The sequence below is a fragment of the Heteronotia binoei genome, chromosome 5 (assembly GCF_032191835.1).
Source record: "Heteronotia binoei isolate CCM8104 ecotype False Entrance Well chromosome 5, APGP_CSIRO_Hbin_v1, whole genome shotgun sequence".
Taxonomy (NCBI): Eukaryota; Metazoa; Chordata; class Lepidosauria; order Squamata; family Gekkonidae; genus Heteronotia; species Heteronotia binoei.
Genome location: NC_083227.1, coordinates 130809549 through 130824547, shown reverse-complemented (window position 1 = coordinate 130824547; position 14999 = coordinate 130809549). Strand labels below are relative to the sequence as shown.

The window sequence follows — 14999 nt, the reverse complement described above, 5'->3', positions numbered from 1 at the left end:
TCATATTTTGGAGGTAACCCTTGATATCACATTATAGATACTAGCGATGTTTAATTGTAAGCCATGCCAAACATTTTATGAAAGGGAGTACATTTTATAAATAAATTGAAAAAAATTGAATGGGACCTTTATTTCCAACCAACACGATGAAGACCATGCTCATTTTTTTCCTCTTATGTCACTACTTTCATGTATCTTTTGTCTTGTCCTGAATAACAGTGAATTGAGCTTTCAGCTCACTTAAATTGGAAAGTGTGTGATGTAACCTGATTCCTGCTCCTTATTGTACCACCTTAATCCTTGGAGGGATTTTATTTACCAGGGTCCCTCAATTTTCAACAGAGGATTTTCAAAAAGTTGCAAATATGTTAGGGGAATGGAATAGCAGTAGATATTTGCCTCTGCAAAGGGCATGTTTGTAGGATCTAAACCTGTTACAGATAAATTGCTTATGTTTACATATTAAGCACACAACCCAAACTTCATACAATACTGATGCATTCTGAACATGGTGCTTTCCCCTGCTATGCACTCTATATTTTTAAATTATAATACCCCTTCCCTTGTGGTTGGATTCCAGATAACCCTATGATAGTGAACCTGCTGTAGTATCATGGAGAAAACAAAATATTACAAAGTGCCCTCTGAACAACACCACAAGCAGATTGCAGACTGTATCCATAAATTTGCTAAATCTGAAGGGCAGAATATCACAAAGAGTAAGCAATCATCAGGGTTTTCTGAAGTTCAGAAAGAGCCTGGGAGATAATGTCATTGGGTGGGATGTTGTCAGAGGATAATGGTCTCCTGCTGCTAGATTAAAGCCAGGAAAGGCTGAGCTCTCTTAGCAAAAACACACACAACAAGAACCAAGCTATTTATGCCATTTTCAAAGTAGGAGGCATTTATCTTGTATCAACACTCTATGCCATTCATTGGTTTCTTGTTGTCGTGGCAGAATAGAAAAGGAAGATATCATTCTGCAGAATGTGCAGTGTAACATAAACCAACCAGTCTCTCTGCTTTGGCTGTTTGGACTGCAATCCTAAACAAAGTTGTTTGAATTAATCCCTGTTTAAATGAATGAGACTTGCTTTGAGGTACACATGTTTAGGATTGCAGTATATTTTATGTAATTTGTTATGCATTCACAAATGCTCAGAACCTATTATAAAACAGGGCAAATAATGATAATTTATTTAAAATCCTGAATATATTTATCATGGCACCTTTCTTCCTCTTTCCTGGAATTCATGGTGCTTTTCAATACAGGGCTGAGGCCTGGAATAGTGAAGGAAAAGCATATGAGCTTTCAAGAGTCAAAGTTTCTTTCACTTGTATTTAATGAAGGGAGCCTTGACTCTTGAAGGGTTATATCCCAAAATCTTGTTAGTCTCTAAGGCACTATGGGACTCAAATCTATCTGCTCTACTTCAGATCAACAAAAACATTCTCTGAAACCATTTGAACATATATAATGTGTTGTTCTTATGACTGAATATCTAATATATGGCCTTCTTGCACATTGTGAAGAGAAGAGTGACTTCCAAGTAAGGACAGACTTGTTTAGGGTGCCAAAAAACACCAAAATCAGCATTATTAAAGAATTGAGTGTATTGGACCTGAAAAACATTAGTATTCCCAATATTTCCAAATTCCAGTACCAGTGTGTATGATGCACCGTGTCCACTTCTCTCCCTCAGTGGCTAGATTTTTGCTCCATTTCTCTTTCCCTTCACTCACTGAGCAGCCCTGGTAATGTTTTTTCTTCTCTGTCAAGTGCTTTGCCATCATAGGGTTAATATTGGAAATAGTCATGATGCTGTGGATGTATTTTCTATTGATGCTGCAAATGTATCCTCCCTCCCCCCATTCCCAAGCCTCCATCCCAAACTATCCCACGCTAGCAAATGCACACCTGTTGCTATGTCTAATGCATAGAGCTTCACAGAAACAAACTAACTCACCAAATTTATTTGGTTTTATAAGAAGTCACGCTTAAACCAACGGATAGTATACAGGCCATCTTACTTGAGTGGCTTGGACTTGCCGAATCTGAGGCTTCCATTATTCCATTATTGCTAACAGGCTTCCATTATTGCTAACATTGTTCATATTTTAAATTTGGACTTCATGACGGAATGGATGCTATTAGAGCAGTCTTTGGTTGTTCCCCTTGGCTTAAAAGAAATTTTTTGGTTAACTTCAAATTTTTGACCTAAGCTTGCATGAAATAATATTTTCTTGCATGTAATGCATCAGACCTGGGAAAGAAATAAAAGGCTCCTTGTCCCGGAAATCTCTCTGTATGCAACATATACGTTTGGTCTGGGAAACGTTCCAGGAGTATTTGATGATTGGATAAAAGTAGGTATTTCACGTCCAATAGATCTATTATATAACAGATTAATAAGAGATAAGAGGTTTTTTTAAGACCTTATGGGTATTTTAGTTCCTTGGTTTAGATATTTACAACTTAAAAATTTGATTGAACATCTCTCAGAAATCGGTGTTTTGGCCAGATCGCAATCCACTTTCGAACAACTATTAGCTCTGCCTTCCTCCTGTATAAAAGGTCTTCTTTCTAAATTATATAAAATCTTAATTATGTCAGACTGTGGGCAGCCTCTTAGCCTGGAATGCAGACCTCCTTAAAGACATCCCTCCTTCTTCATGGCTGAAAATCTGGGGCTCTTATGTCAATTCCACTTCTATTTTTAACATTCAACTTCAGTTCTTTAAAACTATGTCAAGATGGTACCTTTCCCCCAGACGGCTACATCAAATAAACCAGCATATTAGTCGGAAAAATTGTGGGTCTCTAGGAACATTTCTGCATTGCTGGTGGGAGTGTCCAGTTATTTCTAAGTTCTGGAATGATATCACTCAACAAATCTCCAAAATCACTTCACAGTCATTTTCAATGATACCGGAATTAATGCTCCTAAATTTGTGGGATGATTCTTCTCATGCAGTATTGCACAAAGAGTTGACCATCATACTTATAGCGGCAGCAAGAGTTACTATTGCTTCAATATGGAAATCTCCCTTGCCTCCTTCATTAAGAGTCTGGTATGATAAAGTTTGGGATCAATTTATCATGCATAAAATTGCGACCTTTGTGAACCACAACTTTTTGAATTCAGAAAGTACTCATATTAAGTTTAGATCTATCTCAGCCCCGATTTTAAATTTTATGTCAGAACAATGTATTCTTCCTTCCAACTGCACTTATCATTCTTGGCTTCATTTTTAGTTGTTTAAGGTCTGAGAGGCGCATGTCTGGGTGTATTATTTGGTTGGCTCGTATTTAGTTATTATTTCTCTGTTCATGCTATTTTATGCAGCATTTCTTTGGACTATTTTTTGCAATGCTATTTAATGATATAATTTTATGCTCTACATATGCATTTGTAAGTCAAAGATCTTTGTTTTTAATAAATATTTACTTATTTAAAAAAAAAGATTGCAACCTTGGGAAAACTCCCAAAGACTAGTCACTCGGGAAGAAAAGGGAGGGGTGAACTTGCCACTGCTCATAGTTTTTTATTGCTAAGGTATATTAATGTCTGTATGCTGATTCACCTCAGTTCTAACTCAGACTTTGAGCAATCTACCCGCCTAAAGCACATGAATAAACTGAACCTTTGAACTAAATGGACTGTTTATTGAGTGAACAGGGGGGATTCCTGACATTCTCCTCTGAAGAAACTTTGGGCATTCCATCCTGTCAGTTAGATAAATTGTGTCTATTTGCTCAGACCAGAAAACCAAGGGAAGGGATAGCATCACTTTTTACCTAAAACCCTTGAAATGGCACGTGAGATGCTTTTAAAATTCAAAAATAAATGGTTTTATTTAACATCAAGGGGAATGGTCAGCTGAAATCAGGAGAAGAGAAAGAGATTGGATTTATAACCCACACTTCACTCAGAGTCTCATAGCAGTTTATAATCTCCATTTCCTTCCCTTTCCCACAACAGACACAACAGATGCCCATGAGGTAGGTGGGGCTGAGAGAGCTCTTCTGAGAACTGTTCTTGAGAGAACAGCTTTGCAAGAAGTTGTGACTGACCCAAGGTCGCACCAACAGCTGCATGTGAAGGAGTGGGGAATCAAACCCAGTTCTCCCAGATTAGAGTCTGCGCACTTAACCGCTACATCAAACTGCCTCGAATTAGAGGTTATAATTACTGAGGTAAAACTAGTACATGCACTGACCTGATCTTGTATATCAGGCTAATGAGAAGTAATTTCACAGTTACTTAGATCTTTATATTGAGAGGCTTTTGTTCCATTGTTTTCTCAAACACTCTGGTAGCCTTTATTTGAGTAATCACTGACTCTTTTGGTTCCCAGAAGGCTAGTACCCTCTCCCCAGTACCCAAATCCCTTCTGTTGAAACAGCAGTACTCTTCTTGAGTTCACTCATTTTTTAGTTGTTCACTCATTTTTAAGGTCTCTACAGGCAGTTTCTAATTACATCACACCAGGGAGATCTATCTTTTCCCCCCCTTTGGCATTATCTACTTTCCTTTGGTCATCTCTACTACCCAGACTTTTTCGCCAAACTTTCCCCCAGCTCTCTGTGTTCAAACTGCTCACAGCTAATACTGAATTAGATATTTAGCTAATACTGAATTCAAACTGCATTCCGTCAAGGCTCTGACTCTGTCAGCACTAAACCCTTTTTCTATCAGGGCAGTCTCAGTACACAGTCTCAGTACATGTCTCTTCTCAGTTAAGGCAGGAATCTCCTTCAGAGAACCCCCACGTTTAAAAAAAATTGGACCAAGGGGTCCAATTCTATGGGCCCCCAAGGAAGGTGCTCCCATCTTCCATTTCCCCCCCAAAAGGATTAGTACCATTTGCACAGATTCTTAGTATATGTTGTAACTTGGTTTATAACATTACTTGCTTAGTGGCACCAATAAGACCCAATACCAGGCAGTAGCAAAGGAAACTGAATTGTGCAACAATAGTTTGTGATTGGTTCCACTTGAAAATCATGGTTTGAATGGTTTGGAAACCACAGCTGTGGTTAACTAACTACATGGTATCTGAACCATGCAATCCATGAATGCAGTCCATGAATGCAAGGACTGTAGGTTTTTCCTGTATTCCCTTACTAGGGTTGCCAATTTCATCTTGGAAATTCCAGAAGATTTAGATGTGGTGCCTGCAGAGGATGGACTTTGAGGGAGACAGGGAGCTCAGCAAGGATACGATGCCATAGAGTCCATCCTCTGATGGTGCTATTTCCTCCAGGATTTGAAAATTAATGGCCAACTACTATAATGGCATCAAGATAAAGTTATTCAAACTACCATGAGTGTCAACCCAAGACATACAAATTGAAAGCCACCTAGGGCTGCCAACCCCCCGGTCAGGGCAGGGAATCTCCTGGCTGGGAGGTTCTCAACCCGCCGGCCGCATTAGCCCGGCAGGGGGAACCTCCTCCTGTGATGATGTCATCCAGAAGTGACATCATCAAAATGGTGGCGCCCGTGCGGGACCACTCTAGCCATTTTCCCAGACCACTCTATGGTTTTCCCAGATGCTCTAGTAATTTGGGAGGTTAAAACTCTATGGTACTTTTGCACCATAGAGTTTTAACCTCCCAAATGGCTAGAACGTCCAGGAAAACCATAAAGTTTTCCCAGAAACGCCTAGAGCGACCCCGCACAAGTGCTACCATTTTGATGACATCACTTCTGGGTGACATCATTTGTCTCGTGCGTGTCGCATGCGCGAATGTCCCCCGCCAGGGATGAAGAGAACTTGGCAACCCTAAAGCTACCTGCTTGTAATAACATCAAGAAAGTTATTCAAACTACCATGAGTGTTATGTTTTTTCTTAACTATGCAACTTATTCACACTGAAATATATATAACAGAAATTGAGCATTCAAAACAACATTTTCAAAACTCTTACATCTGCCTAAAAAGCAATAACTTCACAAGTTTTGTATCATTCGAGGGCTGCAAGTCCAAAATACAAAGTTACAACATCCAAAATGCACAGTTAACAATTATAAAGTTGTTGAATCAGAAGTTCAAGTCCAAAGTCCACAAATTCTCAAGTTCACACAAGATTTCTGAATAATTGTCTCATTCTGGTGTTCCTTGTCAAGCATGCAGTTCTCAATGACGAGTCAAGTGGATACAAAACTACGTTTATTGATAGACTGATACGCTTTCTTGAGACAGGTTCTTGAGAGTGATACAGTTCTTTTAAGGTAAGGTAAGGTAAGATAAGATAAGATAAGATAAGATAAGATAAGATAAGATAAGATACAGTTAACACATTGATACAGTTCTTTTAAGATAAGGTAAGGTGAGATAAGATAAGATAAGATAAGATAAGATAAATTTATTTTTATATCCCGCCCTCCCCCGCCGATGGCGGGCTCAGGGCAGCTCACAGACACGGAACACCGTGATATAAATAAAATACAATGTAAAACAAACAGTTTTAAAATACAATTCAGTTACAAATCAATTATATAGTTAATTAAATGAATAAAACGGTGCTATAAAGTGCTATAGATCACAATCATGCACAAGATGGCTGGATGGCTACAGATCCGTTTAGCCAGGTTCTGTCCCAAAAGCAAGCTGAAACAGAGAGGTTTTGCAAGCCCTGCGGAACTGGTTCAGGTCCTGCAGGACTCGCACCATCTCTGGAAGTTGATTCCACCATCGAGGGGCCATTGCTGAAAAGGCTTGCTCCCTGGTTGTCTTCAGTCTAACCTCTCTTGGCCCAGGGATTTTTAAGAGGTTTTGGGAGCTAGATCACAGTGCTCTCTGGGGAACATATGGGGAGAGGCGGTCCCTTCACTTCAAAGTACACTTCAAAGGGTTCCCAAAGGTGGGGGCTAGGAATGCTCTATAACACATAAACTATCATAAATGTCTACATTCTCACAATGTTATCAGTGTCTTGTCGTTGCTTTCCCCCAGATGTTTCACACTCCCAACCAGGAATGTATGGGAAGGTGCGAATACTCTTTATCTTGTTCTTTTTGTTTCTTTCTACTCTACTTCACAGCAATAAGCAGGAAAGGAGGAGGGGTAAGAATAACAGAGTCAAACTACTTCAGTCCTCCATGATACTTCACAGACCAATTTTATGGAGGGTCATTAAACCATTAATTACCAGTAGAATTTTACCATGCTTGACATTCCTTCTTCAGTGAACCATATGAAATGAAATAGGCTAAAACCAATTATATTCTAGCAAGATTCTGAGTGTCTGTGCCGTGCAAAACGTTATTTAGAAAGAGGCACCATCCATATTTTCCAGATAAGCAGTGTCCTTTTCTCTGGCGTAGCTTTGTGAACATTGGACTTGAACTTCTGATTCAGCAACTTTGTACTTTTTAGGCAGATATAAGATTTTTGAAAACGTTGTTTTGAATGTCCAGTTTCTGTAATATATATATAAAAAACAGAAACTGTATATTTCTGGGATGACAGAAACTGTATACCTCCCAGATCACATGGCTATCAGTCGATGTGAATCTATGACCTTCAGGAATAAAATTTCCCAGGGCTAGAATGGGGAGGAGAATGTGGGAAACATCCACAAATGTTAGTGCCTTCTGCTACCACATTGCTAGATATGATCTAATAGTTATAGCCCTTGCTACAGTCCACTTCACTTAGAGAAGATCAAAAGCAAAAGAAATCATGCCAATCTAAGCTATGGTTTCTCAGATTGTTTGGAAGTTTGAATAGTTTTGCTGGACATCCAAATTGAGCCAGCATACAACCAGTAAATTGATCAATACTAACATAGGTACTGTTGAGATATAAGCCCATGTGAGCTCAAAGATTAGGGGGAAAACTCCTCCCTCAAATGTACCACTGTCATGGCAATCTGTTGTTGTTGTTTTCTCCCCAATCCGCTATGCTTTGGATATTTTACTCCAAATCAACAGTTTTTATGGTTTTATTGCATTTACAGTGCAAGCTGGAGTTTCATGCCTGTGCATCTGGCAAAAACATTGCAGTTCTCTGTGAAGGGCCTTGCCCATGCCTTCCAGGACAAGAAAGTCCCAAACACAAGACTGAGAAAACTGGTAAGTTACTGTGTTAAATTAAATATTAAATGTCTTCCTCATGAATATATTCATCATGCATGTTTACTCAGAACTACTTTCCACCAAGTTGAATAGTTTTCTTCCAAGTAAATATCCTAAAAATGTTATCTCTGTCATGGTAATTTAATTAAATAAATTAGTGCAATCCTACAGACATAGGGTTGCCAAGCCCCCGGTCCAGGCGGGGGTTCCACATTGGGCCGGCGGGGGAACCTCCACCTACATCACTGGCGCAATGACATCACCTGGAAGTGACATCATCAAAATGGTGGCACGCATGTGCAGGGCCGCTCTAGACGTTTCCAGAAAAAAACTATGGTTTTTCCAAACACTCTAGCCATTTGGGAGGGAAAACTCTATGGTAGAATAGGTATGGGAAACAGGGGACTTGGCAACCCTATACAGACACTTTCTGGGAAGTAAACCCACTGAGTAGTCCTGAGTAGACCTGCTTAGGATTGCTCCCCACATTAATTAAATGAAGTGACTACATTCAAAAAGTTTGAGCAGCATTTCTGTACTGAATTTCTAGTTAATCTTTGTAGTTCAGTGAGGTGCAGACATTATCTTTCACCAGTGGTTCTAAATGTCAGAATTTATGACACATCAATATTTGCCCACATTATATCCAATTTTGATTTTTTTTAAAAAATCTAGCTTATGTTGTCACATAATATAATGCATACACTTAATATTTCATGTAACCCAAATGATTTGGAAAAAAGAGTCACTGATAAATTGCTTCATTTATATTTTCTTTTTCTTTCTTTCTTAGAAATACACTCACACACATTCTGCCTCTCATAAGCCACTCTCTGCCCTTTCACATGCCCTTATCAGAAGTAGTATCATATTAATAAATCTCCAGTGACATTTTAAGCTCACAATTTCATTCAAACAACAGAATAAATTCAAATAACCCTTACACTGATAAATCCAGTTTGACAGCATGTATGCATTCAGCAGGGCAAGCTTTTGTTTTGGCTGGATCTCAGGTTAATTCTGCTGTGCATGGCCCATCACTTTTTAAAGCATCTTTTTCTTGGATTTTTGAGACTATCATTATTTTGGCATTAAATTATCTAATAAATTGTCAGATCCAAACTGAAAAAAAATATGTATAATGCAGATGACTTGACCATCTGAGGATGACACAGGCCGCAATCCTAAACTCAGAAGTAGGTCCCATTTTATACAAGGAGGCTTACTTTCTGGAAAATGTTCTTAGGATTGCAATGATAACCTAGCTTTCATTTTTCCAACAATCACAGGTGAAAGTAATTGGTAATAAGTCTCATCACTATCCTCTCTGCTGTCTTTGCACACCACCAGAACAACCAAGCTGACTGCCTTTTTCTACTCATGTAAAAATATGTTGCAATTGGGACCACTATTCATCCCCTGTACCTCACCCACCCACTCACCTTCTACAAATAATTTTCTCTGTCTAAAACCATTGCTATCCAAAACTCTTGATGAGCCTACTGGTTGCTGAAAAAATGCTTCTATGTCTGTTGATCCACTAGTCTTCCTCCTCTACTTTCCCTCATACTTCTGGGTCTTGTTTCATATGGGATCTTGGATAACATTCATCTATACCTAATCCTGTAAAACCTAAGATTTAGTGTCTAGTATGCAGAACTATTAGGTAATTAGCACTGTCCTGTTGTGCTGAGCTAGTACAAACAGGAAGTCTCAGAGATTTTTTTTCTCAGTGACTGTCAAAACACAGATTCCAATAGCTGAATTTTGCTGACAGATGATGCTATATTTCCATCACTTACAAGGAGCTGAATTTGTGAAAGCTATTCAGACAGGAACATATTGCTAAGCAGAAATAAAGATGGGAATTCTAAAATGGGTGCTTTGGTAGAAGAATGTTAGTGGGATTTTAATACTGAGGGAATTATAGTGCCTGCACTCTGAGCAAAATGAAAATGTGCTTTGCAAAACTGCTTCATAAACATTCTTAATCCATTTGTACTACTGGATTAAATATGTGTATTTTTGACCTTCTAATTCAAACACTTCTTTGCTATGCTGAACATGTTCACTCAGTCATATTCAAATATTATTAGAAATTATTAATGTAACAAAAATAATTTTCATAGAGTTCTTATAATGTATGCTTTGACTCAAAAAGTTATAACTGAATAGGACATACAAACAAAACAGCATGACACCCACTTCTCTCTGGTGTGATTGCATACCCCTGAAAATTACGTGTGAAGTAGCAGCCATATGAGTGGGATAAATACATGGGTCATTTCCATCCAGTTGGAATACTGTTGTCCAGTTGATGCTACCCATGTGCCTGCATCATTCACACACATATGAGGAGTCCTATAATAGGAAAGCAGTTCCTGTGGTGTGTTACGAAAGAGAGGCTTGATAAGTATATGTGTGTAAGGAAGCATGTACATGTAAGTAAGAAAGTGGTTTCACAAGTGTGCTTTGAAATTTAAAAAAAATGATTCTGTCATCTTTCACCTTAATCATGCAAGTGGGTGTCTGGACTTGGCAGTACAAGATAAGACTGTTTGTGCATGCCAGGAGGGATGCCAGCCCCAAGGTGGGATCCCCCAGAATTACAACTCATCTCCAGACTACATACATCAGTTCCCTTGAAGAAAATGGATGTGTTGGAGGGTGGACTCTATGACATTGTACTCCAATGAGGCCCCTGTCCTCCCCAGGCTCCAGCCCCAAGTCTCAACCTGAATTTGGCAATCTATGCTCCCATCACCCACTGGTGGCCAGGAAGAACCTGGCAACCCTGGCACAGTTGACAACCAGATTTATTGAAGGGAGACTCTGAGAAGAGGTTGTAGAATAGCTAAGCATCCTAAACCCTGCCTCATCATATTGTTGGTACAGCTGTTAAGAACATAAGAGAAGCCATGTTGGATTAGGCCAGTGGCCCATCCAGTCCAACACACTGTGCCAGGCCTGAAAAACCAGGTGCCATCAGGAGGTCCATCAGTGGGGCCAGGACACTAGAAGCCCTCCCACTGTTGCCCCTTTCAAGCACCAAGAATACAGAGCATCACTGCCGCAGACAATACATTGTGACTAATAGCCACTGATGGACCTCTGCTCCATATTTTTATCCAATCCCCTCTTGAAGCTGGCTATGCTTGTAGCTGCCACCACCTCCAACAATACACTGTGACTAATAGCCACTGATGGACCTCTGCTCCATATTTTTATCCAATCCCCTCTTGAAGCTGGCTATGCTTGTAGCTGCCACCACCTCCAACAATACACTGTGACTAATAGCCACTGATGGACCTCTGCTCCATATTTTTATCCAATCTCCTCTTGAAGCTGGCTATGCTTGTAGCTGCCACCACCTCCTGTGGCAGTGAATTCCATGTGTTAATCACTCTTTGGGTGAAGAAGTACTTCCTTTTATCCATTCTAATCCAACTATTCAGCAATTGCATTGAGTGTTCATGAGTTCTTGCATTGTGAGAAAGGTATTTCTTTCTCTACCTTCTCTGCATCATCTTGTAAACCTCTATCATGTCACCCCTCAGTCGACATTTCTCCAAGCTAAAGAGCCCCAAGTGTTTAATTTTTCTTCGTAGGGAAAGTGTTTCAACCTTTTAATCATTCTAGTTGCCCTTTTCTGGACTTTTCCAATGCTATAATCTCTTTTTTGAGGTGTGGTGAACAGAATTGTACACTGTTGCTTCCTTTTTTCTCTCTTCTTTAGTTGTCTCTTTGTGGAAGTGAACACTTCCTAGAAAGGATTTGGTATATCTTCTTATATTCCACCAATGCATGGTAACAGTTTGTGAAGATACCATCATTACACCCACACTACTTCTGATGGAACTGCAGAGCAAGCAAGGGCTGTGATTCATAAAAGCAATTACATGACACTGTAAGGGGAAGCTGGAAGAAGTTGGCTTGGATTGCCCAAGTGATCTCCATGGTGACACAGAAAGGCCAATATAAGCACATATTTCCTGAGAATAAGAGACCTAGTAATAGTTTTCCCTAGGAGGGGCAGAATCATGGCACTGGCCTGATTTAGCTTCAGAGGTATAACAAGGTTCATGTTGCTACAGTCAAAATAGCAGGTCTATAGGACTAGGATGCCCATTAGATCCCCCCTTCTTCTAACAGGATAGCCCCCAAATACTTCAAAAGCCAGTCTACAAAGTTCTGCTGCAATGCATTGAAATGAAGGGAAGTGGATCAGACAGACTTGTGTAGCCAGTTTAGAGAAGGAGAAGCCAGAATAATTGTGTAGTTCTCTACCGTAGTAATACTCAGTATTGCAGAGGCGTTCATATTATTATTATTTTATTTAAAACAGAGGATGGTGAGGAAGAAGATTAGGAAATTATTATTTACTTGTATGTTGTCTGACATTCTGCAGCAGAATCACAATCTCTGTTTGTTTTTAAATGGAATTTTGTTCATCTCCCAGAGAAACAAAATGCTTGCATTGACAGCAGATTACTAATGGCATATTTTTGTAGCTAAAGCAACTGCTGAATGATCTACTTCTGTCTCCCTCTCCCTCCTTGTGGCACACAGACTTCAGGTTTATCAAACACTGTCTCTGATTCATTATTCACAAGATTACCAGGCCTCCCATTCTGTTTGTTGATAATTTCCAACTAAGAGGAAGGTTTATAGATAATCAGCACTGAAGTTTGCTGCCCTTTCAGACAATATGTAACGTTTTCTTTCAAAAAATTAACAAAATGAAGGCAATATTTCTGCAAAGAAAGGGAATACACAGCATGGTTTAAAGCAAGAAATTTGATGGATTATCAAAAGCCTGTCCATCCATTCCCAACTCCAAGACAGCATCAATTACCCACTAGTGCTCCACTCCAATTCACCCCCATCAGCCCACAAATCCACACTACAATATTCACCTTGGAGAGTTGATCCACTGCATAACGATACTAGCAGATTAAAAACATCTTGTGTCCGTACAACCCTAACCAGGACTTTTTTGGGAGCAGGAACACACAGGAATGCAATTCCGGCTGGCTTGGCCAGGGCTCCAGCTCAATAAAAAAAGTCTCTGGCAGAGGGAAGGCACTAAGCAGCCATGCTTTCCCAGACAATGCATTCCATCCTCTCTGCCACCTCCAGCTTCCAATGGGCCTGTGAAGAGAGTGAGAGATGTGGAACTACCCACACTCCACCACACATGGCTCTCTCTCTCTACTCATGTTTTTTTTTTTGGGGGGGGGGCAAGGTCTCTCATTGGGCTATGTGGCACTGTACTGTTCTGTGCCAATATGTGGAAAGTAATCTACTGTACAGGTGATGTCACTTCTGGTGACATCAGGGGGTGTGGCCTGTTATGCAACTGAGCTCCTGCTGGGCTTTCTCTACAAAAAAGCCCTGACCCTAACATTGTGGGGTTGGTTCAAAGTTTTATGTGGAAGGGCTGGCTCATACAGGACCTTGTGCATTGGAGCTCCCAAATGTGTAAGAAATCTTTAGAATGTAGAATCTGTCTCATGCATAAATACATACATTTGCCAGGGGAAAAAGTGTTTTGCCAACTTGCCTCCAAGATCACAAGAACTTGGAGAAAAGGCAGAACCTAAGGTAAACACTGTCAGTTTTAGATCCCTACATATCCATTTGTTGCTATGAATCCAGAGGAAGATGGGTGAATGCAGGGAAGTAACGACTAGACAAGAAGGTGAAAGGGGGTAGGGAAGAGTGTATGAATGTCCCTCAGTATGTAGGATCCCAACTCTTTTCAATAGCAATGTTGATTATATACTTAGAAAATAGTTCTTATTTTTCAGAGTTAAAAAGGTAGTTATGAAATCTATGTCTGTGCTAGGAACAGTAGAGGTTGCAGTAAAAATATCTGAGATGATTGCCAACTGTGGAAATGAGGGTATGCATACTGATAATTAGGAAGATGCATCCAAAAGGCTTTTTGATTATTAGGAGCAGGATGAAAATTATCATGGGCATAGTTTCCAATATGAAATCATAGGCATATTTGGAAAGGGTTCCATGACTGGTTTAAGAAATTTAGACTTTTTGGCTTAGTTCCCGATGGGGCCTGCAGTATGTTTGCCAGATCCTGTCACCCATCTAGCAGGAGGATTGGAGGGGGGGGTGTTCTGGAGGTGGGCAGGGATGTCATGTGACATCTCTGACAAGATTATGTCACCCAGCAGTGATGCCATCATATCAGGGAGGTTGCAGGGGGGGGATGCTCTGATTTTGGGGCCAATTTTATGGTTAAATTGGACTTAAACCATACAGTTTGACTCAAACCCAGAGCATTCCCTGCATGATATCTCTGTTAAGGGAGGGGATTTCCCTGCCAGCCATCTGGTCCACAGCAGAGAAGAGCCCCCCCCCCCAACAAGGGATCCCTCTCTGTGATCTGGGGACTGGCGCCCCTAGCCTGTAGAGACAGAGGCATAGGATGAGCTTGGATTGCACATATTCACTGTAACTGAAGCGGTGAGGGTATCTTAAATCTTCTTTTTACTCCTCTATGCTCTGACTTCTTCCATACTGCTTTGTATTTAACATAGATTGAACTATCAGTGATCTCACTAATACTTTTAAAGTGCAGTTTTGTAATGAAGTCTGTTGGACTCCGCATTAAACATCTAGATGTGCGAGTGTTTATTTTTGTGAGTTTTATTTATTATAAGTAAAATTTCATGGCTTGAATTATGTATACATGGATGGATTGAAGATTAGGGTTGCCAACCTCCAGGTATTGGCTAGAGTTCTCCCACTATTACAGATAGTCTTCAGATGACAGAGATCAGTTCCCTTGGCGAAATGGCTGCATTGGAAGGTGGACTGTATAGCATTATACCATGTTGAGGACTTTCCCTTTCCCAAATCCCACCCTTCCTAGGTTCCACACCCCAAATT

General features: G+C 40.0%; 1 protein-coding gene across 1 annotated transcript in view; it reads left to right on the top strand.

Moving 5' to 3' along the window:
* Window positions 1–14999, top strand: part of SPOCK1 (SPARC (osteonectin), cwcv and kazal like domains proteoglycan 1) — a 975317-nt gene that overhangs the window by 750726 nt on the left and 209592 nt on the right. Inside the window, exon 6 of the mRNA XM_060240415.1 lies at window positions 7970–8084. Coding sequence (XP_060096398.1) covers window positions 7970–8084 — 115 coding nt within the window. The remainder of the gene's footprint in view (window positions 1–7969; window positions 8085–14999) is intronic.